General features: G+C 37.1%; 3 protein-coding genes across 3 annotated transcripts in view; 1 reads left to right on the top strand and 2 right to left on the bottom strand.

The window, feature by feature from the left end:
• The window catches only part of LOC134748710 (polyubiquitin-A), a 272,025-nt gene that overhangs the window by 80,191 nt on the left and 164,169 nt on the right, over positions 1 to 27,665 (bottom strand). The gene's annotated exons all lie outside the window — the stretch shown is intronic.
• LOC134748711 (elongation factor-like GTPase 1) overlaps positions 1 to 27,665 on the top strand; it is a 210,122-nt gene that overhangs the window by 151,010 nt on the left and 31,447 nt on the right. The gene's annotated exons all lie outside the window — the stretch shown is intronic.
• Positions 6,510 to 27,580, bottom strand: LOC134748733 (protein giant-lens). The gene is made up of 4 exons (XM_063683508.1): positions 27,348 to 27,580; positions 10,738 to 10,862; positions 9,626 to 9,893; positions 6,510 to 8,756 (listed from the first exon to the last, which is right to left on the bottom strand). Exons 1-4 carry the CDS (start codon positions 27,531 to 27,533, stop codon positions 8,511 to 8,513), a joined length of 825 nt encoding a protein of 274 aa, XP_063539578.1. The 5' UTR covers positions 27,534 to 27,580; the 3' UTR covers positions 6,510 to 8,510.

The raw sequence follows: 27,665 nt of genomic DNA, 5'->3' as shown, positions 1-27,665 counted from the left end.
GTATTATAAATTATACCTTTAATTAAATAGTAAACCACAAAATACGGCACAATATTTATAGGTGACAAGGCAGACTGACATGACTTACAAGAAGAAGCAAGAGTAAAAGGATTTTACAAAATAACATGTTCGAAAGAGGTCGTATGCCAGCCAGTCGCCAACAAACAGATTAAACAACCACGGTGAGGCTACACATCCCTGCCTAACATCCTTTTCGATGCTAAACCACTCAGTGTACGACCCGTTTACTCTCACACAAGCACTGGAATCCTCATAAAGCGATTTCAGTGCCTGAATGAAACGGCCGCTCAATCCATACACCGACAGTACCGACCCGACAGTACGGAATAAACTATCCGTTTACTCCATTTCATAATAAACTGTAATAAATACAATAAGAATTTATACAATCCGATTTCCGCTAGCACAATAATCGCCATTATAAAAAGTATCCGTTACATCTTTTTGATGTTTGCGCAATGTTTGAGCACGACAATACATTACGAGCGACTATGACAAATAATCTTTGTTAGCTCTTCGCAGCAGGAGAGACTGTCAAAACTGTCAAAGCAAATAGTGTTTTCCATGAGCAAGTTACTATAAAAAAAAAGTAAATCACTATAAGCAATATTCGAAGAGATCCCTCGAATACTCAGGGAGAGATTCAGGATGGGATTATGCTCAAATGCTTACCTTTACTTTACCTTCCATACCAAATTGGAATCGGACCAGCAGTCTTCGAGAATTCGAAAAATAAACATAAATAAGCAATAAACGATCGATGTCGATACTTTAGTTTGACATGAACTTGTAAAAAGAGAGGCTACATTTATCAGCATTAATTAGCTTTTCCACTTTGGTGACTTTTTATAGATACCTAATTACATTCTATGATGAATAAAAGTGGCTAAAAGGGTAATGAGTAAAAAGTATTATATACAATATTTACAGGAAATTGTCACAACTTAGTTGGTAAGTCATTTCGCTATTAGACGATTTCAAATTAAAAGTAAATAACTTTATGTTACACAGCCAAAGTACACCCTAACTAATAGACATTGCTAGTAGAAAACAATAGTCTGCCCAACCCAACCACCATCACAAAAAACTATCAAATTAAAAAAAATTATGACAGGTTAATCTTTCGTGCCTACTTTTTTTTAGTGTCGGAAATGGTTAACTAGACTATACTTACAGTCAAATTGAGAATTTCTTCCTTTTTTTGGACATCGTTAAAAGACTCCATCATTTCATTTTGGACATCATGAAATAATGACACAGCGGCTTTCCATCACATCCGTGATACAGTTTCAAACCGCAAATCCGAGTAAAATCTAATGCTCACTTTTACTTACTTACACTAATCTATATCGTGGTCGACCGGCATCTTACCAACATCGTTTGACAGTTTTATTAATCTCGTATCTTAGATTTTGTACCTATTTGCAAAACCCACTTTACTCTGTATTAATAAAGTATATGTTTAAATACAGATTTGATGTGATTTGAGGTTGTTACAATGATTTGTATATATCAACGTACGTCGCGTCGATCTAGCTAAACCGTTTTAAAATGTGCTTAAGACATGCATGCCACATACGGACTTCATACGTTTGCGTCTTAAAACCTCAGTAATCTTATCGTTTATACCCATTGCTACAATTTAAGAGAATTAACCGTTCTTAAAAGGCTAATGGCGGGTGACTTACATACGTGCACAGTTTTAACGGTTGGCTGTATCGATTTGACCAACTTCCACACTATTTATAACTAAGATTAATACGTTACTTTCTTTGTGTCATGTTACAATGTGACAAAAAATATGATCACTTTTTTTCAAAATAGAATAGAATAATGATTGATTGCCACTTACATAATCGTACACGTACAAGAATATAAAACAGAAACAAAACTGTTGACCAGTTGAGATGTAGGAGCTAAGATGGGTATGTACCTACGGGTCTGAGATACATTATATTTAAAGGTATGTACTACTTACACTTAAGTAATACTATAATGGTAACGTAATGGATTTAAAAGGGCATCATCCAATTAACCTGTATCAGTAAACCAGTAAACCAAATGGATTCCGATTGTACTCTCACCTTATAATATTTGTTAAGTAGGTACAATTAGCTGCTATGCTAACAAGAACAATAAATTACTATACAATACCTACGAAACTACGATTCACAATACAAGAGAACGTGAAAACAACTATTTACCCGACACAATGTATGTTTAATGTTCCTGTTTGTAAATTTGTATATTTGCCCAATGTTTATAGTACCAGCTGTTGGTCCCAACTTCCCAAAATCCTAAATAGCTTGGTGGCCTTTAACCTAGGTTCATTATTAATGTAACCAACTTTTTTTATCATTTGAAGAGATATACTTTTAGATCGAGACTGCATCAGAGTTACGGTGCAGCGCTGCGCTGTTGCCGACAGAATCCGAAAGTAAACAACAGACAGTAACATTGTGATGCGTCTTAGCTGAAGCTAACACCACTATTATACCAACGTTTTCTGTCCCTCGTATGACATGAACACTATTTCTTATCATTTGGATACTTCCTCTGTTTCATTTCCACACCAGGGGAAATTAAGAAAGTTAATCAATAATATCACAAGCTTCGTTTAAATATGTTCCTACTTTTCGCATTTGTATCGTACAAGTACCAGGTTGTTTACTTTTATAAGCCGTATTTGCGTTCATGTCCTGCTATTATCTTAATAATGCGTGTTAAATTGATATTTAGCGCAAACTTAACCTGTTAACCAAAAATAACGTCCATTCAAATTTTAATCGCCAATATGTACCCTATACTGACCATAGTACCTACGTTATTTGACCGGAATCCGAGCGACAAAGCTTTATCATTTGTAGTGTACCGTTGGTAACGGATTAAAGCAAATAAATGGGTTTTCTGTATTGACACTGAGTAGGCAAGGAATTTACTTAATGCAATCAGACGATATTGAAAATTGCACTAGTCGTTAAACGACTTTAATTAAGAGGTTAGAAGGGGAGAAATCTCTTAGAAAAATTGCTTAATCTACTTTAATAGGTTTTAAGAAAACGAAGATTTATTGGTAAATAAAAAGACGAACTTTGGCAGCCTTCATTGGTTTACAAACATGGTTTATCACATCAGTGTCTTTTTAGTTTATAGTCTCAGAACTCTCCGACTACCTACCTATTACATTACCAAAAGAAAACGACTTCTTGTTTTTGCGTCTTTTGCTGGGTTCCGTTTTTTTTATTATAAATGGTTTTATTTTTATTTTCATAGGTTTCTTATTTTCTCTCGCTTACCCATTTTGATTTAACTCCCTGAATAGACCGTGGGCCAGGAGCATATATTGTCAGTCATCGCCTGCCGGCTGATACTTTAAAATTAAAAAAATAGTCAGCCGGTTGTATCGCGGTGGAAACACCATCAGTTGATGACTGAACATGTAAAAAAAATATTTTTTTTTAGTCATCGCCTAATAGTCATCACTAAAGCGTAAACTCGTTGACATGTGTATTCTGCCTGTCCTAACCTACGGTGCCCAAACATGGTCGCTCACCGAGAGTCAGAAGTCCAAATTGAAGGTTTGCCAGAGAGCAATGGAGCGCAGCATACTAGTTGTCACAAGGATGGATCGCATCCGAAACACTACACTGCGCTCCAGAACAGGCATAGCTGACGTAGGGGAGAAGACCGCTAGGCTGAAGTGGGACTGGGCAGGTCACGTCTGCCGCATGCATCCGGATAGGTGGGCTAGTATAGCCACCAAGTGGATGCCGCAAAAGAAGCGCGGACGTGGCAGGCCCAGGCGGAGATGGCGGGACGACTTAGACACCTTCACTAATAACTGGCCGGAAACAGCTCAACAACGGGAGTCATGGAAATCTAAGGGAGAGGCCTTTGCCCAGTAGTGGGATACTACAGGTTATTAAAAAAAAAAAGTCATCGCCTCCCGATCGACATTGTGTCAGATGATAGTTTAGATGCTATTTTAAATTTAAAAAACTGTCACCCGGTTGTGTCGCGGTGGAAAGATCGTCAGCTGTCTACATGAACATGTAAAAAATACGCGCCTTACCATTTGTGTCCGCAAAGTATGCGTAATGCATAATTGAAGTTGCGTAGTTTATTAAAGCGCCTGATGAAATGCTACAAGCAAAGTTTCATGAGTTTGGTATTACTATAATAAAAAGATAAAGCGCTTATTTTTTACATGTTCAGGCTACCAGCTGACGTTCTTTCCACCACGATACAACCGGCTGACGATTTTTTTAATTCACAATAGCATCTAAACTATAATCTGACAAAGTATGAAACGGGAGGCGATGACAAATTTTTTTTACGTGTTTCGGTGGTTGCCATTCCTCAACCCACCAACGGAGCGGCAGCTGACGTCCACGAGGGTATATCATACATAGTCGTTAACCACTATACGAGTTATCGCCCGGGAGGCGATTGGTCATGGAAATCTGTTCCTGTCTCGCGGTCTAGAATGTGTAAAGCACACGCGACTGATGTCATTGTAATGAGAATATATTGTATTAATTGCCATTCAGTGTAAAATTTGAAGGTTGCACTCAATATAGGTAAATTTTAGAATAAGTTTAATTAAATTTATTTAAGTAATTAGAATAAAATTATGTTTAATATAATTAAGCAAGCTTTTGGAAAATATTTACCAACTACGTTAATGAAAGCATATATAAAGCCGACCACACGTTTAAAAACCACTACAAACACAACATGTTACAGATATTACGGACAGGTAAAATACGAGAACCACGAGCACATACGTGGCGGCTATGTACGAGTAGGTATTAGAAGAACCCTAAGGCTATCGACCAAGCCGAATGGCGTTATATTTATAAACGCGCTACTAACCTCAATTAGCTAATAATCTTAATAACAAAACTTCCGTGAGACATAGACATATTAAATATATTAATGATATTAAATATATTAAATATATTAATGATGATGAGCGTTTTCGACTTAAAACACGTGAGTGACCCGTCATTAATATATTTAATATAGCTAATAATCGTTTGTCTAAGGGTCGGTTGCACCAAACCGTCTGTCACCGTTTTACCGTTCGCTAAATTTTATTGTATGGAAAGTTTCATAGTTCTCTGCTGCTTGACGTTAATCAGTCTGTTTATTGTGGTTGGTGCAACTGGCCCTAATTCTGTCATGTTTTTGTTAAGAAGAGTATAAAGCATAAACAAACTAATTAAGGCTTTTAAAGTTTCTTGAATACGGGGGGGCGTGGGGGCAAGTGTTGGCGGGCACATTGATGGTTAGGGTCAAGATTAGTCAGAATTCTCCCGACATTTCCTTTGACTCCCGACCCAATATAAAAGTCTCCCGCCAAAATAAGTCTTCCAAGGACCAACAATGAGGCCTAGAGCAATAAAAACTTTAAAAACTCCCGAAGTTCCCTATGTGAATAAGTGACATCAAGATTATTTTAATAATTGAAAACATCGAAGTACTCGCAGAACCGATTGCCGCTGGTACAGCGTGGTTCTTGAGCGGCGCAGCGCAACGCAACGGTGAATTAATAAGATGAAATTTAAACACTACCTATCATAGATTTCCTTTCAAATAATGGTTAAAATGGTTAAATAATAAGAAAGGTCAATTTATGTAACTAAATTCATTTATAGTTATTGAACTTTGTAAACAATGTCATTTAAAAGCCATTATCGCATTTCGACGTAACGTAGAAATTTCTTATTCGTCACAGTATTCGATAATCTGTGAATAATCTCGTAGACATCGAAGTTACGTCAACCATTTTTATTGTCACGTTTCGGGCAATGATAAACTACTGCGGCAGTTGGTAAGAAGTTGGTAAGCTGTGAACTGCAGCCAAGCCATCAGGCTGCATGAAGCAAATGTAAGGTATAAATTATTAGTTTTAGTCTGAAAACTCAGTTAACTGCTTTACCAACCGTCTGAGATAAACAGTAAGGCACATTGACAATGTGACATCGTTTTTTTTTCTTATTTCTAGTCTGAACTTGCAGTTTTGTCTATGCTACCAGCAAACATGGGCGCAAAATTTTAGACCCATTCACCCTTATAAATGTATAATTATGAATTTATGAAAATAAGCGAGCTTAAAAACCAGGTGCAGGTGCAGGAACCTTAGACTTATAGTGGTTACTTGGTTGTTTCGTGTGTGTATAATGGTTACTCTAAAGGACATGATTAGGGTTAGGCGTTTCGAAGACAACGGATAATAGAATAAATGGGAATGAATGTTTGATGGTGTAGAGAGGTTATGGCACTTATGGCGGTAGCCGCGAAAGCTGAAAACGCCTTTTACGCAGTATCTTGGTTCGCTTAGCCGTTATTTTTAATGTGGCGATATCACGGACATACCGTTTACCTCATTTGATATACATATTCAAAGTTTACTTCTATGTAGTATATATCCGTATCTAGAAAAGGATCCAATACCGAAATTTCGTAACCTTAATAAAATAATGTTTGATATCGAAACATTTATTTATTTATCTTCAATAATTTAACTTATGATTAAATTTATACATAAAACAAATAAGGAAGACAAACCACGTCAAGGTATCATTTTAGAAACATGATTCATATTTACATAGATACAGTCTTCACGTCTTCAGTAGTGCCTCGACTCCTGAACTTAAATACTTTGCAAATTCAACATAAGCTTCATAACTTATACAGAACCCCTAGGGTAATTTTAATTCGATAGCGTGACGGACGTACGCGTTTGCGTTATGTCCAGGCATCGTAAACTGCGAGCGAAATCCATTGAAATGACGTATGACAACCAGTTACAACCCTAGTTGACAACCAGTTAACCCTAGTTGACAACCAGTTACAACCCTAGTACTTCAATGGATTTCGCTCGCAGTTTACGATGCCTGGTTATGTCTCATTTTGTATGGAATTTTAAACAGCGCGCCAAGCGGGACGTTTTGGAAACTCAAAAACCATACAAAATAAGAATTTATGTCACGCGTATGTCACGTCACGCTATCAAATGAAATTTACACTAGGGGTACTATTATCTTACTCCCAATGTTCACTTTGCGACACTAATTTTCATATAACATTAAGTTTCGGCTTAAAGCGGACACTTGCAAATAATTTCATGGAAATGTAGATTTTTTTTTAAGTTTTACATTTCTATGAAATAATAAGAAAGTACCCTTTAATTATGTTTAAATTAACTTAAGTTTAGTCATTTTGATAACTGGGTCATTTTCTAATTTGTTCTTTCAAATTGGAACTGCAACATTTTGTAACTTATTCCCTATGGTCGTCTCGTAAAAAGGTTGTAAAAGGATATAAAAAGTTTAAAGATATTTTAATCGAGTATAATTAAGACCACGCCTATATCGCCATAAATAACAAAAACTATTAGACAATAGTAAACATAAACAAAATAATGAAACAATTTTGTCTTCTTGACTGGAATGGAAGACTCGGAACAAACGCAACATATGGCAAGTAAATAATTAAAATATCAATAATTAATCTATACTAACCGTTTGGAATGATTACTTACTCTAAAACTATTATTTACATAATAACTATAACAGAAACAATATGCGCGCCCTTACATGAGGGGAATTATAAAAAAGTCACACAAGATTTTTCATTTGTTTTTTTTTTGTTTTCGATTCAAATTTTTGATACTCTCTTTCAAATTGGATCACTTTTTTCAACACCCCAAAAGAAATTCACAATATTAAGTGAAACACGTTGTTTAATAAATAACACGATTTGTTCATTTTGTTCGTGTTTTACCCCAATTAACAAAGATTCAGCCTACTGAAGTTATGAAAAGAAACTTGCTATAGTCGTCACGATTAGCTGGTCTCTGTTAATGATAGGGCTATTTGTCCAGTTCTTAAAAATAATAGCATTAATAATAAAAAAGCATTTCGAGCTGCCTTATAAGTTTTTGTACTAAACAGGTATTGAGCAAAGCAACCTTTACGGCTACCACCAGTTTGACACTGACATATTCGCTAGCGTGTGCATAATTTACTTTCAATGCATCGCTCGTACTCGCATATCATATTAGTGCGAGCGAGATGTATAGAAAGTAAGTTACGCAGACGTTAGCGAATATGTCAGTTTGACACTGCTAAGGCAGTCGTGGTAAGGATACTTAGCGTCATTGTAATCAAAATAAAGGCGTTCGTACAACACTTGTCGCGTGACTATTGTTTATAGCTGTGAATAAATTAACAAGCCTGTCTTATCCACAACGATAAAATATATAAAGGCAAATTCGTATCTTGCTGTCGGATTTTTGCCTTCTAGGTTTGATTACGAATTGGTGCACAGCTTCCCGGTATGCTTTAGTTAGAAAAACGATTATATTTTTGGTAATAACCATAGGATAGATTGTTATATAATTGCACCGTACAGACAAAAAAATCGACAACAAGATAAAAATTCCGCGACTCTATTAAGCCCGTCATAAAGCGTAATTATTTTCAGTCTTTCTCGCCCACAAACCGATACGTCTCAGGCGGTTCGGGCATGCAGTACCCGTGATACGTGCGGATGTCTTCAGCCGCGTACGTCACGCCAGCAAGTACGCCTGGCTCCGTGTGGTGCCGGGGGCAGGAGTGGTCGCGCGGACACTGGCAGATCGTGTTGGCGTTCACTTCGTCAATCTGCTCGTGCCGCCGGCGCACGCTGAACAGCTTGCATGGCTCTTTTCGAGAGCAGCGTAGTCTCTGTAAAGGAGTAGGACTGTAAGATGTGTTTGATCCCTTTGAACGTCAACCTTGATTTGTAATGATGCTAACTACTCAGGGAGACCATTGGTGTCGGTAGGTTGAGAATTTGCATTCGTTATCTCTCCTGTGAGATGGCAATGTAAAACCGTTTTACCAAACACTAAAGCAAGGACATGAAATTGGCCTAGCTAGTTAGATTTGATTCTTCGGAAAACTTTTTTTCCTTGTTTTCATTGCATTTTAGCAAGCACTCAAGTTTTGCTCGGATTTTAATATAACTTTACAACACACATGGTGCTACTTTACCGCACTAGTGCGATAATTAGCACATTACGTGACTATGTCGAAAGTTTAAAGGGCCATTATGTACTGCAAAACGTTGTACGTTACATGTGTACTCCCTTCGGGCGTGTTTTAATTTATCGCCAATCGTTACGAATTTACTATTTTTCGCACTTGTATCGTAATGTACTACATATTTACACATACATATATATTTTAAGTCGAAACCATACAATAATAATAAAACTCCCACTGTCATCAGCGCCATCCCACGACGACCGCGCGAACTAAAAAGAAAGGAAAGGCTCACACGGTGTTCGTGCTCGCAAACTTGTGTTACTGCCTCTGCTCTCTACTAGGTGTCGTTAACGGCGTCTTATTCGACTATATACATGACGAACTTGCAGAGGCAGAGGCTGCGTGACCACAGTATATGGACAATGTCACTAACCTGTCACCATTCACCGTTTAAGAATTATCTTAACGTTGTCATTTTAAATCCCTTCTAATCCCAACTAGTTTTTTCAACTTTAAAATGCGCCGTTGGGTGGAGTAATAGGTGAATAAAACAAAAAGCAACTAACACTGATAGGCGAGCACGCAAACTGGTACTGGTTGCCCTGGTCCCCGCCTGGCGTTGTATACGGCAGCTTCTTTAGCAGATACGTGACCGACATCTTAGGGCAGTGGCAACTGATGATCTGCTGCGTGGCGTTGCTGTCAGGCAGCGTGTAGATGGTCCACGCGGGGTCCTTGAAGTACCGGCACTTTGGCAGCCGCTTGACTGGTTCACAGGTCTTGTAGAGGGTGGTCTTGTCGGCGAGCGTGTGGTTGTCATCGGCGGTGAGTTCGCTGAAAAATTATGGAAACATATTAGTAGAAATCATTTTATCAAATGCTGCTTTCTCAGGAATAGGGTATTTGACAGACTAGTAAAATCAGTTTCTTTCAAACTGTCAAAGCAATTGGCTATGTATACAAAATAGTTTTTTTTTTATACAAAAAAATGTGATAATTTTGTTGTGCTTTATTTCGTGCGTGAGGCGAAATATTCTATTTTAAATATAGTCATAGTCAACATCCCTGTTCTTTCACAGTAACAAATAAAGCACTAAACATTTTGGCAACAATGACGCATTTTGTAGGTACTGCGCGTACAAGAATGTGAGAAGTTACTGAATTTTTTCCCATGTGGAATATTTTAGAAACCTTCATCAGCACTATCAGTAGGTACGATTTTGCTACATCTCGAATATCATCGAATATCAACAATGCTTCTTTATCAGTGTACCTCACAGAACTATGTGTACCTACACGTATACTCGTACACGTACATAATTATTATTTATCGCACAAAACTATAATACATTCGCGATTCCGTGTGTGGTTTGTGAGACCCCACACCAGCGTTTTTTGAGCGTCGGCGTCCAGTTCAACGCTATATGAAAAACCATGTCGCTGCGCAGTTGCGCCAAGGCGCGGGAGACGCTAGTGTGGGCTTTCTTAGGCTGTTATCACTACCGATTATAGGACCTATATCAGTTTTCGATGAGTCGGAGACACTACCTGGTAGTCTCCGACTCATATAGAAACATTTTTACAGTTTTGTATCCTAATTCTTTGTAATAAGGCGAAAAATGTAAACGTGTCTTTGACGTCAACAGTACTCGTTCATAAAATACTATTAGGTAAGTACCTAGAGCACGGTCTGTGACCCAGACACCGGCATTTCTTCTCCAGCCAGGGCTGCGTGGTGTCGTACAGGTCGACCTTGCTGCACACCTGCCGCGGCCTACACGCTGGCAGGTCATCCTCTGACACCTGGAATGACAAACATTAACGTTAACATCAGTTACAGACTGAAATAAATGCCATGTAGGTAGGTTTACTGATGTTTCGGCGAAAATTACTTGACAAACTTCCAGTTCCCAAACTATTCATACCATATTTTTAGTTGGGCGAAAAATAAATCAAGAGTGACCAAGCCCTCCAGTGGCGGAGGCCGGATTCGAACTTTCGTCTTCACTCTTCAGCTTACGCGGCTAACGCCCTGTGCCCGTGCCATTATGAGTCACTGACAGTGTCAAAACTGACATATACGCATAATTCTACGTAATTTACTTTCTATACATCTCGCTCGCATTAACATGCGTGCGAGTGCGAGCGAGATGCATAGAAAGTAAGTTAGATACGTTCCCGATAGCGTTTATGTCAGTGCTAAACTGGTGGTAGCCACACTGGACCTCTAGGCTAGGCTAGGGTAGTCACTGCGAAAGTCCTAATGTCTCGAGAATATATGCAATAATTAGATTTGTTCCCTAAGTTGTATCAGTTACAGACTTAAGCCTCTTACTATTCTGCATAAGTACAAAATAAGTAATTAATAATTGTTATGCAAACTATAGTGTGCGCTGACGACACGAAGTACACAGTGTATATCATGTTTATGTAGATATTGTAATTAGTAGACTAAGAAAGGCATTGTCGATATATCGCCGCTGTTATTGTATATACTATAGCAATCAACAAAATGTTTGATTTTTAAATACAGATGCAATAATCGTATGTTACTCCCACCATTTCATCTAGATTTCCCAAAAATGGTACCTTGTATAAAACTATTTTAAAATGTAGTCCAGTAACTATAGGTAATTGAATATGGCACTATATCTTTGGTTATAAAATTACTAAAACAGTTTGAAAAGTTCAGAAAAAGAAAAGTTTCACAAAACTGAAACTAAAATCAATTTAAACAAAATGTCTTTCGACAATAGTCACAGAAAAACGCTTCAATGCTGCTCGATTCATTCAACTCGTAAAAATGTAGTTTTTTAAAATATGGCCCGGGTACATTATAAGTTAACATTTATCGATTTGTCGCGATCGATGGGTCTTTTAATTCCACGCACATTGCCGTTTACATTCCAGGTATAGCAGTGTGCCATTCGCCTCACCTATCAATTTCTACGAGAAAACATTCTGTTTGCTACTATCGACCGTTATCATCCGTTAACGCCTTTTGTAAATTCATGTCATAAACATCAAATTTAACGTTAAAAATATGGACCATATCATTTAAAAAATCCAATTCTGAATAGGAACACCGGTGTCAAAACCATCGCCACACAACATAGCTTCATAAACATTGAATTAAATAACCTGCAAACATACATTTATCAAACTCTGAATAGCCTTTATAGTCCATCCAGAAGACATATGTTTGTAAAAGCTTTGTGTCATTCACAATTTTAATAGCCTTCTGACCCAAAAGTCAGGTGAAAATCGCCACAAAAGATCGCTCGTGGGAAAAATGAAATGTGCAATCCATATTCCTACACACCTGTCGCCAAGAAACCGATCATTATACCCCATAAGATGTTAATCATTATCATTCACACAATACGGTCTGACACTCTACTTCCGAAATGGTTAAAGGCATATAAACGCCCTTAAGAAATATGCCTTTTTGATTGGCGTTGAGGAACATGTGTGCTCGAAATCTGGTGTCGAAAAAAATATTTTTTTGTGACGAAAAGGACCATTGGTCGTACTCCGGAAGGAAGACGTGCTTGGCAACCTGTTGGGCGTGGGAAAATTGACACTGAGTACTACCTCAGGGTTGCCTGCTACTTAGGGCATATGGTATACCTAATTAACTTAGAAATTGTTAGTATTGAATAGCAGACTGCTGAAGTTTTTGTAATCGGAGTTTATCATCCCTTCAAACTACAACCGAACGTAATATTTACAACGAACTTTCTTCTTGTTCCACTTGATTTAATGCTTAATTAAGGTTACCTATATATATATCCGTATACACATACTAAATACTATAATATAGGACATAGGAATATAACTATAATAACAATTACCATAATAAGTACACATTTTCTTTAAGAATCCAGTAAGAATATCGTACTTGAAAGTCAGAAAAAGCTTAATTTTAATATCTATCGACCAAACAAAATTATTTGAAATTTAGTTCCTCATAACCATAATTTATTATCATCATCATCAATATTCATCATAATTTAACAGCGTTAAAAATGCTTTAATAACTTTTGATTACATTCTAATTCTGTAGTAGTTGTAATTTCCTCCTCTTTTATGCAAGTTCTTTTACTACCTGGTACAACACGACATATATAGATCGAAACTACTACAAGTGACAACCCTAACAACTCGGAGGTTTGAAAAAAACTGGTGTTTTTTCGTTGTTCCGGATATACTTCCCGTTTCTTGTTGCGATAGATTTCGCGGAAGCGGCCCGATCTTACCGGATACAGCCCTTTTGTGTGCGGACAAAAAGCTCCGAGCCGAGGAACACACTGCACAATGTTGACTTACTTCACGTGTGCCTCAGTTTAAACGGGCGCCAAGAATTTACGTGGAAAAAACGACTTTTCCGTTTTTGTAACTCAGTACAGAAAACTACATGTGGTTGTTTGCAAACAGATGGAATATTAAACTAGTACCATTCTGGGATAGTCAAAGTCCCTGAAATCTATAGCCGATAGCGACTAGTAGGTTAAGTAACAGTGGCATCTTTTGATCACGTTATCGCGTTAGTCAAGACAAGGCAAAGGCCAAATTGAATCAATCGCTTAATGATTTTCTTTACCCATTACCAAGATTATCTCAAGCCGCATTAAGATATCTAATCGAGACCATCGCGTGTACCTAATTTATTCATTTGACTCGAGACACTGATTTTAGTAACGACCTGCCATTTGTAGCTGGGAGGCTCAACGGATGTTGTGTCAATGATTTTTGGGAAACGTTATTTGAGACCTGACCGGGGGCGACATTTGCGTTTTCGTCCTTTTCTAAGTCGTTTTGAAAACCAGACGTGGCCCACCACCTTTTGGATCCCTGAGATATGGACCCTACAGTTTTCATGATAAGGTTGTTTTTCAGTTGCGTTGGAGGCTGTGGTGCGAGGGTGGAGCGGGTCGGGACGCGAGGTATCCGGTTGCCGGACAGGTGGCTTGCGCGCGCGCCGCGCCCACTCTAATGAAATAATTTGTTACCAGCACCGACCGACCTTCCACAACCGTCCTACCGCTATCCCTATCCCCCACGTGCTTTGAGCACTTTGCCGTCTTACTCGCACGTATCTTTGATTTAGTACCTACTTTATTGTTAGTTCGTTTAGTCAAAAGTTAAACAAATCTATTTTATTTTTATCTTTTTATGCGCCGACGTGAAATAAGTGGAAAGGCATTCAGTGTTGAAACTTGAAACTAGATAATACAAACTACGTATGCATTTACATTTATTTGCTACGTTAGCTCCACTTGAAATAGGAGATTCATCGACAATTTTCATCTTTTTGTAGTTAACATCTACGAACTAAACTGGAAGATCAAGACAATCGATTAATAGCTAATGGCGGTTTTTTCGTGTTTATGAATAACGCCATTAATCTATGAGTGTATTGTGTATTGTCTACCTATAGGGCTTCTTTTATTTAATAAACTCTTTGGTAGAATTATATATTTCTAAGTAAATCTTGCTAATCGCTCCTTGACCGGTGTATTTACGAAATGTATGCTCACTATAAATAAGTGCAAATCATTTAAACGATGTTAACAACCGACATTTCCCGCTTAGCAATTGCGTACGTATACAAAATAAAATAAATGTGAACCATGTTAACAAGAACCGTTCAAAATCAAATGCAAATTAAATCCTTAGAATATTTTTGCATGACATCAAAAGGGCACAGGAAACGACGAAATTATACAATTAATTTGTTGCTGTTAAGTTTTTGTGGTTGTTTTTTTTTAAAGATTTGGGAGCGGATTCGCCTTAGGCGTGGACGGACGGCCGACCCTCACACTGCAGCACTGCTTCTAGAGCTTACAGCTCAGAAAAAACCAATGTATCTGTTACACCGAAATCCGTACTGACTATACGTAATCAGAGACCGAGCTTAGACTGGTTACCTTTAAATGGTTGACTCGGTAAGTCAATATAAAAACACTTTTGGTAATACAAGTAGCCAACAAATTACGATTACACATCGCCACTGGTTATATCAGCCGCTATCTACTTTGCCTCTCTTCGTCACTTTTTATCATACGTTTTTAAACCCTAATACGGACCGCTCAAGGTTAAATTTGGCCTGTTACTCTCGGTTAGCTTTGGTAGATGACTAAACATTATTTATTACAAGATGTTTATTACGAGCGTTATTAATATGAGGCCTCGAGCACTTTTTAACTGCTTTTGTTAGCCTTCATTGAGTACGAGTACATGGGTGTTCAATATTATAGATATGGACAAACTGGTTTCAGAGTAGAGCCATTTATATTTTTTAAGTCACAGCCAAAATAATAACACCTCAACTTATGTTGTAGGCACGAAGTGTGTTCTTGATTTTTTGTCCTACCCCAAATGAAATGGGAAAAGGCACGGAGAAAGAAGAAATGTACATATTCTTAATTTTATGTAAGATTGCTTGAGCTCCTGAAGACGCCAGTTTTGATGACGTTGGACTTGCATTTGTCTTAAGCTGTCAGCAATCTAAATCCTCTTATTAGTGTCCGACCGAAACCGAACATAATTTTTGAATTGTTTTTTGAAGCGCTGGTGGCCTAGCGGTAAGAGCGTGCGACTTTCAATCCGGAGGTCGCGGGTTCAAACCCCCGGCTCGTACCAATGAGTTTTTCGGAACTTATGTACGAAATATCATTTGATATTTATACTATACCAGTCGCTTTTCGGTGAAGGAAAACATCGTGAGGAAACCGGACTAATCCTAACAAGGCCTAGTTTCCCCCTCTGGGTTGGAAGGTCAGATGGCAATCGCTTTCGTAAAAACTAGTGCCTACGTCAATTCTTAGGATTATAGTAGTTGTCAAGCGGACCCGTGGCAAAATGCCGGGATAACGCGAGGAAGATGATGAATGAAAACGTATCAGAATCGGACTATACAAAATCGACTACAAAATGAATACCGCCCCACTTTTCGCCTACGCAGAATTTCTATTCTTCGAAGCATAGGTGTTCAGAAAGTACGATACGGAACCCTTATGACAATATTTGTCGTTCATCCGTCCAGTTTTTCTCCCACATAAAACTTCTTTGGAACTTTAGGACTACGTTTTCAAAACCTATTTAAAAACTAAATACCTCGAATCTTCTAAACGCTACACAATTGTCATTCATAAACACCATTTAACCGATTGGTTGCCCTTCTTCTTCTTCAGAAGGGTCTGTATAATGTCGGTAGCTGTCATGTAAAATTTGACGGAAGTCTAGAGAACGTTCATTTTGAAAGACCAAGTTCTTTATAAGTCCTAAACGACGTTAATGTTAGTTACGAAGAAAATTAGGTCACCACCTCAATAAGTACTTACCTACTGAAAGATTTCTCGCAATGGTATTAATATTATTCAAATCGCATGAGTATAGTCGGTAAGGTAGGGTTTATGGCTAGGCTAGGCTATTGTATAAAAAAATTACAAAACGCTACATATTTCCTATAGCGGGGATACAACATTTTTGAACTTTACCTTTATATGATGCGTGTGAGTCTGTAAGTGAGCATACACACACTCACAGACCCACACGCATCCATTGTAGCTTCCATCCGGAGGACCCATTCAAGACGCACGTGGCCAGCCCTCTGAGACGGATGCTAACCTAAGACTTGTTGACGGCCATATTTAACTGGTTTTCTGACAGCTCGTGACATTACAGGCTCGGTGACAAGCCTTTTGATTCTTTGGAGAATAATGTAACATTTCGTCCGTTGTTATTGTATCCGTTCAATAATGGGGTCGTTGGAAAAGTCCGATCTTATTATGTATCGATACTTAATTAAGTACACTTCGATTTCACTGATTTTCATTCAAACTGTATGTTATTTAATTACAGATATCGAATTATAGCAGACAGCGTTTGACATGCCTGATATTAACGATTTAAGATGGACCTCTAAATTTCTTATCTCTTAGGGCGTCCGCAAGCTGACGAGGGTGCCATTGTAGGAAAAATCCGTCGCATGCGTCCGCGCCAGTTAGCGGTGCTGATACTATTTTACGTTAAAGCCGTTCCCTGAGCCAGAAGGCGAAAAATCTCCTTATATGATCATATTTTTCTAAGAGACGTTGATATTCGTAGACGAGGAAAAAATATGTAGGTAGTTCTTGATTATATTACCTTTTATTAAAGGTAATATAATCAAGAACTACCTACATATTTTTCACACACAGCTTCCGATATACGAATGATGACACTTCGCTCGATACAACTAATTCCCAAAGTACCCTCTAACTTGGACTTTTAATTAAACTTTACTCGATTATTTATTTATTTATTATATAAACAAAAAAAAAATAAGAAAAAACAATCTTAACTTAAATAGTAATTTGACAGCTTTCTAATTTCGATATTGTAAGGCAACGTTTTTAAAATAAATAAAAATCGTCAAAATTCGTTCAAAATTGACACTTGGCGCGCATGGTCTTTCCCGTTCTTTCTTGCGAAATGTGACAGTGATAGCGGCAAACCGAGGGAACGGCCTTAACCCGCTGGCCCGCTCCGTGCAACCGCACCAGCTAGCGGAAGCCCTTTTATCATTTGGTAATCAAACTAGATATACTATCAGTTCGCAACGAGACGATTTTGCGGTTACGCTGCTTTTTTAGGGTCCCGTACCCAAAGGGTAAAAACGGGACCCTATTTACTAAGACTCCGCAGTCCGTCTGTCTGTCAGTCTGTCACCAGGCTGTATCTCATACACCGTGATAGCTAGACAATTTAAATTTCCACAGATGATGTATTTCTGTTGCCGCTACCACAACAAATACTAAAAAGTACGGAACCCTCGGGGGGCGAGTCCGACTTGCACTTGTCCGGTTTTTTTTTTTTTTCAAAAATGTCCTCTCGAAAGTCGGATACGAGTACTATTTCGTTACCCTCTTTATTTCGTGTTGTCTGTTTGGGAAAATCTTCAACGCAATAGAATAAAAAGATATGTCGGTTGAAAGGGTTTTATTTTTCAAGTGTTTCTGAATGCTTCGACTATCCCCTTAACTATTTATTGTCGTTTTGTTTTCTCTCGTTTTGAGTACACAAAAGTATGTTTCGGTTTAATAATATAGTTCAAATTAGTCTATTGTATAAGTTCTTTCAACTGACGTCTTTACACGATTTCCGTCTAAGCCTTGATTTCATATGAGACTAGCGACTTGCCCAGGCTTCGAACGGGTTACAAAAAACCTTAACAAATTACACACATTAAACCTTCCTCAAGAATCACTCTATTGATAGGTGAAAACCGCATGAAAATCCGTTGAGAGGTTTTTGAGTTTATCGCGAACATACATACATATAGACAGACGCAGCGCCGGCTGGGGTACTTTGTTTTAAAAGGTGTAGTGATAGTTCACACTTTTCTTTCAGAATCTATGCTTTAAAACTATAAGTAAAATTTCATTTCGAAAGCTTAAGAGCTCAGTTTCTCAGGGACTTACAAAAATACATACGAAGTTGTAAGCTTTTAAAAACGCGCGGGAAAAGTAAGGAAGAAAGGATAAAAGAGGGTAATGCCCCATACCTACACTGCCACACTAAACCAATTCATGTATTTCTTCGACTAACTTATTATTTATTAAATTACCTGCCATTAATATAAATTCAATTAAAATGTAGGTATATCAATTAGTTATATTTTTAATATGCATGCTAGTTTTAAAAACATATATTTACGCTTCGTCCTTACCGGCTGGATGCATACACTTTTTCAGTACTTGAGATTCTATATATTAAAAATAGCAATAGTTATTTTTAGTACGTATAAATAAATTCGCAGATAAAATCTTATTTACTTTGTTGGAAAGCCTTTTCTATTATTGCGTAAAATGATAATATCGCCAATAACAGATAGATTATTTTATAGATAGTCACGAAATAACATTTTACCAGCAATATTATAGGTATCACAGAAACAATAAGTTCAGTAGCAGGCTGCTTCTAAATAGCAGCTAGCTAACACATACAACCCCTCTGGTGTTGTGGGTGTCCATGGGCGGCGGTAATCGCTTACCATCAGGTGATCCGTCTGCTCGTTTGCCTCCTATTTCATAAAAAAAATATATGTCACTTCTATTTCTTACCAAGCCACTTGCTTTAACCGTTTCGTTATAAGTAAAATAAGAAGGAGTATTTTTTGTGCCTGCGTAACACAGGTGTCCCATCCTTTTGGAGTCCTATTCCTTTTTTTTAAACCTTGCGCCCTATACACACTGCAACTTCTTATTTAAAAACTTGTTTGTCGTCCCTGTGGATAAGAATGTTATTATGATAGAGCCACTTTTAGCGTTACCGTTACATTTTTGCATTGACTGTATTACAAAAAGAAGTACTCTAAAAGATACTCAACCCAACGATAACCAGTAAGTGTTAGTAAACCTAAAGTATTCTCTATACAAGTCCCTTCATAAGTTCATACTTCCACCAATTTGTATGTCAGCGTCTTCGTAGTTCGTTAAAAAATACCTATAAGGTATCTATTTAGCTGCTTTCATCACATGTGATGATCACAAAGAGCATAGTAAAAAGTTACAGACGTAACCAGGGATTTAAATAATTCTGATTACAAGAAAAACTACCAGGTATATAGAAGATAGTTATATAGAAAACATATTTGGTTGCCATGTGCATTTGCCTTTACCATCAATTGTTGGCTCGAGCTCGTCCCTGCCGAGGTCACTCTTTGCATTCACTTTTCTTTACTGACGCATGTCTCGGCCTTTTTTGTGTGTCCGTACCAAAGCGTAAATTATCTCATTAAACCCATTGATCGGAGCCAAGATTTGTCTAAATCCTGTCATCACAAAAAGTGTTTATTCCGATAAAAAATTCAAACGCTGTTAGCTACCGTAACGTGGAGGGATGCTTCTCAATAGTAAAAAACAGAAGCTGTAGTCGAGTTAATTGTTTGACGGCTAGTGACATCGCAAAGTTTGTAAAATACCTAGCCACGAAATTAGCTTGAAACCTACTATGGCCGATGAAATCGCCAAAACAAAATTTTGTGTCAATATTCATCTAAAGAAAGCACGTGTTCAGCGTACAAGAAATATGAGTTTGTGAATCCCTCTAAGATTTCTAACTTCGATAGGAGGTGTCATTTTATCACGTAATAAATTCAACATACCTACGCTGAATAAAATTAACATTTACTTAATTGAAATATTCGCAAAGAACTCCGTTACATGACTTGAGTAGTCATATACATATGTTGAAAGCAATGTTCTTTAATATAACATTTAAATAGCTGCTTGGATAGCCTAGTCAATTAGGATGTTAATCGTGAAGGTATGCCCATTGTTAAGGCCATGAGAACTGTTTAAAGTCATTTGTATGATAAAATTATTTATATGCTAAACTGTCTAGTTTATTCAGCACGTAACAGAAATGTAATAAAAAGATTAACAAACACAGGTTTGCTGTTCACTTCCGTACTAGTACGAAATTTTTGAGCGGGTATGGAAAATGTTACGCTTCCTTTGGAAGTAAATAAGAATATTCGTTACCATGGGTAATTTCCTGAATTTTTATCTTCACACAATTGTATTCGCCACTTGATTCAACTTAATTTAACATAGGTATAGAAAGAAAATTAATAAGTACTTTATTGGAAAATTCGAATTGAACTACATAAATACTTAACTTCCTAAAAACTATTTTTGTCGAAGACGCCAATAACTTGACATTGGCAATTTTCATTATTTGATCAATTTTGCATGGTGATTATTACTAGATATTCAACAGTAGGTAATCACCTAACCAGCCAGTTTAGGTTAGGAATATTCAAAACTACTGCATTATATATCACCTGGCTGTCATTATGTAATATTGAACCAAGGAATATAGGCAGCGAGTTCACAAATACGAGACTTGCAGCGACACGGCGCTAGCTCCAGTTACCGCGGATCCATCGGATATTTGTTCAAGCCGATACATCCGATATTGACTTTGTCGATCTACCTACTTGCTGCCTATATGTATAAGTACGGTACGTAGGCACGTACGTTCTTTACCTACAGTAAACAAGTAGCAAAGCGACATCAACAAATAAATCCATACATTGATAGATGCTATTGCATTTGTAGGTATGTACGTGGAAATCAATCTGTTTGCTTGTACCGATTCAAGTAAAAAGCTTAAACTTGCTACGAACATACTTAGAAAGTGTTTCAAAAGTCATTCAAAAATAAAATAATTTAACAGATTATCCGATAAAGGCAAAGGTAGGTGAGTAGATAAACGCACATAATATCATACACTCATCATACACTACCAAAGAAGACTATCCAGTAGTGACCGTGATTAAAAAGATCTGAGACATCTGCTATATGTTAATGATAAGCGTTAGCTCTGATATCAACTCGGTAAAAATACATTTGAAACCTATGTTAGCCAAAAAATCCTAACCTTTGTTAGGACTCTCTGACTCCCAAATCGCGCTTAATCCGCGCTGAACCGATGTAGATCCTTGGTATGGAGATAGCTTAAGGCTCGAGAAAGGATATATTATATTTTTTTATTAATCATCATTATCATCATCCTACTCAGACGAAGTCGCGGGCAAATCCTGGTAAATGATATTTATGGGTATTATACCATGGACAGGAAACATGGTAGCTGGATTACTTTTTAATTACTTATGGTCTTATGAGTATGACTAAAATACGAGACACGGCTTCCGTCAACGTAATTATATCACAGCCAGAAGCAGAGGATGTGACTTTCCTCTATTAGTCTATTAGGAAAATCTGTAGCTATATCAAGTTCCTGAGTAACGAACTTAATATTTTACTCCATTTTTTCCCGGTGCCCTAGTAATCCATTTAAAATGATTGACGACCAGTGAAGGGAGTGTTCATACAATTTCCGCGATCGCATCGGCTAAAATATTAAAAACACATTTAATCGTATTAACACTGCTAGCACAGCACTAGTGCAGCGAGTCGTTGCCAGCGACCTATAAATTTTTTAAAAACAAGTTAATTTGCGATCATTGATGACATGACAGCTACTGTTTACGAAAATGGCCATTTGGTCTCCATTTCGTCCGTTACAAAAGCGAGTTACGTAAACGTATGATTGAATCGTGATTTGGGTTGGTTCGGGTTATTTGCTGTCAGTTATACGACTTTTGAACGTGGAATAGAGATAGCTATGCTTGGGGCTTCTCTTCGTGGTACAATTAGATATGGATATTCACAAAATTACCAAAGCATTTTACATATCTCGTAGGATTACGTTGAAGTAGCAATGGATAATTGGGCCGAAGATAGAATGATAGTGGCGACCACGAACACTACTGTACAAGAAAGTGCTGCGGAGGACCGCACTTTGCGGCGATCGACGGGGGAGAGCTTTGGAAGCCTTTGGCTGGTAGATAGATAAAAAGAGGATGCCTGTGAATAACGTTCATTAAAAAAAGCGTCTATGAATTTATAAAAATCAAGGGTATTCAACTATGTACGTACTTTCTGTACTGTAGTTACAACGTTTGTTTTTAGGCTTGGCAGTAACCATCGTGCGGGCCGGATAATTCAGGCCAATATAATGCGACACCCGATATGCCCACATTGTCAACACGAGTGTTTCATTTGTCTCTGAAGCTATTTTGCGACAAGTGATCAATTGGCAGGGGTGTGATTCGAGTTTCATTTTCCATACTGTAAGCAGTATTTGACTCAATATTTTATAACATTTACGAGGATTCGAGGAAGCTATTCGAAAAACTTATCTGAAAGTCTGTCGATTCTACAGTTTTCTGAAATATACTTTGTTCGTACATTTACATACGCAATGCTATAAAAGATTCGTTACTTACAAATTGTTACTACATTAACCGTTTATTTCCTCATTATTCCATAACGTCGACTATAATGAAATTTGATATCAAAAACATTCGCAAGCAATTTAGTTTAGACTTCGCCTTCCATTCCTGTTTACTACTGACTGTAGCACTTACGAGTAAGTAATAAAATACAGTAGGATAATCTAGGCTAAATTAGTCTTTAACAAACAAACAGTGGCGAGCCTAGATCAGATTACGTTTATTTCGTCGCCATTTTACCCTTATCGTGGACCTAAAAAGATTTGCCTATTTTAAATGTTCTAACTGTTAGCATTAAAATCAGTCTAGCGAGTAGTTAGTCAATGTTTTCATTATTTAATAGATAAGAGAATGACTAAGAATATTTCATAATAAAGAGTGTACTATAGATTCACAAAGTCAAGGGACAGTATATACTTAAATACATATTTTTGTTGCACCATGTGGTTACAGATTAGATTTGTCAATGCTAAGGAAGGAATGGATCTTGAACGTTCTATATCACAATCACAAGTGGTTTGATTGTAATTTTGTATTGTCTGATTTGTCTGACTTGTTACGATCCTGAGATGAAACTTCAAGTTTTTCCAATATTTTTTCCTCAGCTCAGCTCTTGTGAATCTATTTGTACTGATACTGAATTAATAAATGTGTATATGGGTTAATAGCACTCGATTTTTGACAAACTAGTCTCTTCACTTAGTCGACTTGTCCTTATGATGACGAGTTTGAAGAAAATCAAGTGGATATAGATTAGAAAATTTCACTGTAATCATTACAATATTTACCACACGATTTGTTTTATCACCATTGGTAAATAAATTATCCCATAAACCACCTCGCATCTATCTACTTGCCAATGTAAAAACATCCTAGTTTACTTTTGATGGCCCTAAAGCCTAAATTAGTATGTGATCTTATTTACGACCCCGATTACGCAACCCCAACTGTCGGCATTTGAAACTTTAAAGGTCTTTTAGAGTCTTTAGATAAGCTTTGTAAGTGAGGAGGTGTGGCGGCGGCTAGATGTGAAGGCAAAGACAGTTTTGTTATTCAAATTTCAGCCAGTAATAAACTCCTTTTTCATAGGCTGTCGGCTTCTTTGACCCTCCCAGACACTTCATGCCTGATTATTGCGAAAATTAACAATTGCCAAGACGAAAATGCATTGTTGCGGTGTCTTATAGAAGGGTGTGTTAGATAATGCTTCGGAAAAGCAGCGAGATTATGATATAAAAGATAAAGTTAAAATGGAAACATTCATCGATTTGTTATCGCATCAAGAACGCAATGTTTGTTATAAAAATTACCAACCAGATTTTGAAATGAGCCTCAATGTTATCAGGCATTCTGACTAGGTATTGAATTCATCATTGAAATGTATCTTAGGTACAATTTACTGTTGAAATAAAAACAAATCAAACCGATGCATAAATACAAAATTCACGCAACACCAACAGAATGATCTCCAATTTAATTCCATGCTAATAATGCAATGTGTAAAATTCACCTTTTTAACTATAAAAATGACGTGAATATTTTTATGCAAGGCCCCCATTGCATTCCTTGAATGGTTACCGTTAAGTTTAAAAGAGGCGACTTTTTTTTACCGAATCCGTGCACACAGGCCGTAGCCGTAACTCATCGAAGCTGTCAAGATAAGAATGAGTGAATGAACACCTGCCGCCACCGGTGTTACGCGTGCGCCCACGCACCCATTCAGACAATTCCGATTTTAAAAATTCCCATTCTCTCACCAGATTCCAATCCCAAAGCCCCAATACATAGAGTTTAAAACCCAACGGCTGCAACTAACGTCTTAAAATGTAAAGTAGAGCGAAGACGATTATCCCCTTTGAAATTATTATAATGATTATCAATTTTTTTAATTGAAGACTTGACATCCGGATTTATTTCCTCTCATTTTCGGGCGAGGAATGTAATCATTTTATTACAGCTTCAATTTTCTGAAAGGAAATCGATGGCGGGAGATAATTACGTATTTGCTTGCGGATGTTGTTGTCTCAGTTATTTTTCTTTTTATTTCCAATCTTTACGTTTAACATACCTTTGAATCATAAAGTAAGTTGAATGAAATTGTACGTTTCTTAGTGTGGTCGGTGTTTTTCCAGTCTTAATAGGATTTACGACATTTTTCATAGATTAGAAGTTTCGGTAATGTTTTGTGATAAGTAATTAAGTTAGGTAGGAAATCATTCATATGATTTATCCATATAAGAAGAGGTATCCATATAGATATATTATTCATGGAAACAACTGTCTACCTGTCTGTCTTTCTGCTGTCTGTCAATCTATCTATCCTTTTCCCGCGTAAACTGCTGCAATTTTATTCATTAACTTTGGTTAATCTTCTGAAGATGTACTCGTAGTAATGGATAAGTTCCCGAGGAGAACATATCAAGGATACCTAATAATTAATTAAATATGCCCTTATACGTGGTATTTCCCATATAATAGGATAGGGGAAGGTAAAAGCGTGTAAGGCACCTACACAAAATCACATTTTAAAATCGCATTTTAAGAGTCCGTCTAAACTAACTTTGCAGTCTTTACACAAACTTGAACAGGACAGTGAGGGAGTGTTATAATAAACGTCTTATTTTCAAAGAAATTTGATATTATTGATGACATTGCCATGCTTTGTCATTGTAAATGTCATGCAAAGTTAGCTCGGTCCGCTCTAAAGTCGTTTTACGCAATGATCAGAATTTGAACCGCGCATTTTAACAGCACGTTTTACATATGTAATTATAAAGTAATAGATTTCCGTATATTTTGCCATATTCACAGCTATTAAGCATCCTCGGTATGATTAGTCACGGGGCCCAGTGTGGCGTGTTTGTAAAATTTAACCGCTCGTTTTATACTTGTCCGTTTTAATTGATCTAATTGGTGGGAGGATTCCTTCGGCCGTATTGGAACAGTATGTAGTTAATATTACGTCAATACTTAGCGTGCGTTATTTAGGTAATCTTTTTTCTTACAATGTAACTAGCGATTGAGCGTATTTTCACCTGAAAAATCTTCGCGTCAAAGGGTTGGTTGATTCAGTAATAGCAACAGATCTAAATCGTATTTGTGAAAAGGAGATGGTTATAAATTTCTCCCTAAAGAACAGATAATTCATTCGCTTAGCTTAGGCCTTTGGTTCCGAACACCTGGTGTTAGAAACGCCCGTGGAGGTACAAAGCTGTTACATGGTGTACTGAGACTACTGAGTTGGCATCATACTCATACTCATTTATTTAAAATAATATTACAATTAATAAAGAATAAATTAAATTACATATTATTACACGTCATAATTGACTTTAAATAATATATTCAATTCATTAAAATAATCATTAATTAAAGTAAAATAAAACAATATAAAAATAATCGACACATTTTAAATTTCATTTGTATTTACGTGTACCTATTAGCTTGAAATCATTTTAAAGTAGAAGAAAAATCAATCTCTCTAATAGTTCACAGGGGTAAAAATATTGGAAATCTTAACCCCTAGCTTTGCCTTAATAAACCAAATCGAACTAACTATAGGATTAATCAAATATGACAAATTATGATTATGTAAAACCATAGGTAAAACCCAAGTGAAAAAAATCACTAGGTACTTATCATAATTAAGGCAACTCTAAGGACACCTCGCACATCAAAATAATTATGTCAACCGTTTGGGCTATAGCCCTATAGGGCTATAATATAAATTCATCTGTATGAAATGTGATGATGATCCAATCCAATGTATGAAATGTATAAAGTATGATGTATAAATGTATAAAGGCATTAAAGAACTACATAAAATAGATAGACCTAAAACTGGTTATGATCGATATTTCCCTACTAATTCTTACAGGAATAAACGTGTCCGTTTACTTCCACATACCTACACAACAACTTACACATGTACCAATAGTTTTAATGTAAGTACCTTCTTTATGTAGTACATAGTTTACTAAATAATTAAACGTATATGACAACCGACTTGCATCTTTGATTTATGATTACTTAAATAAGAATTTACTTAAAAAATGGTTCATACTACATTGAGATATATGAGTACTTATATATAGGTATATGCCTATAAGTCTTTCAAAGCTCTTAGGTTCCATCGTCAGATTTACAGTTCTGACAAGAACTCAGGAGTCCCAGAAAACGATTTTAGGTATCGTATAAAATAAAGTAGACGTTTTAAATAACTATTTACACGTCGATTACAGTGATATTTAGAATTATAAAGAGCACAATGAGCATTTTAAACAAAATTTATTCTAGTTCCGGTAAAACCAAAGAAAATAAACGTTACTTTAAGTAAGTAACATTTATTTTCTTAGCTGTACCAGAACGCGGCAATCTCAATAACACGTACCTAAAGATCAAATTACTGTTTCCAATTCCCTCAGTGTAAAAAGACTTACCCCAGTCTGGTATAAAATCTTGAGTCCACTCTTAAAGGGAGGCACAGGTCGTTTGTGCGGCAAAAAGGGTAGTTTGTCCGGCCTCCTCAGATGTATCTCTGCCGAGGGCCTAAAGGCCTCCAAGGGCGTCCTGATGACGCCCTGCACGCAGCACAGCCAGGCCAGGGTAACGCTGAGCACTTGCATGGTCTACACTAAGTACACTTGTCGATGTTGCTCGGAGGTCGGGCGGGCGAATACTGGCGTCGGCCGCGCCGCGCCGAGCCAGGTATGAGGTGGCCTACGCGCCCGGCCCGGTATAACCACCTCCGACTGCGA

The sequence above is a fragment of the Cydia strobilella genome, chromosome 17 (assembly GCF_947568885.1).
Source record: "Cydia strobilella chromosome 17, ilCydStro3.1, whole genome shotgun sequence".
NCBI classification, from domain to species: domain Eukaryota; kingdom Metazoa; phylum Arthropoda; class Insecta; order Lepidoptera; family Tortricidae; genus Cydia; species Cydia strobilella.
The sequence above is the reverse complement of the archived record's forward strand: the minus strand, read 5'-3'. Positions and strand labels throughout refer to the sequence as shown.

Bases quoted from the DNA above. Each gene is read 5' to 3' on its own strand.
- LOC134748733 (XM_063683508.1), bottom strand. From the start codon at position 27,533: ATGCAAGTGCTCAGCGTTACCCTGGCCTGGCTGTGCTGCGTGCAGGGC. The intron at 10,863-27,347 runs GTAAGTCTTTTT...TTGTCATTCCAG, and splicing joins AGATTTTATACCAGACTGGG to GTGTCAGAGGATGACCTGCC. The intron at 8,757-9,625 runs GTTAGTTGCTTT...ACTCCTTTACAG, and splicing joins TTGCGTGCTCGCCTATCAGT to AGACTACGCTGCTCTCGAAA.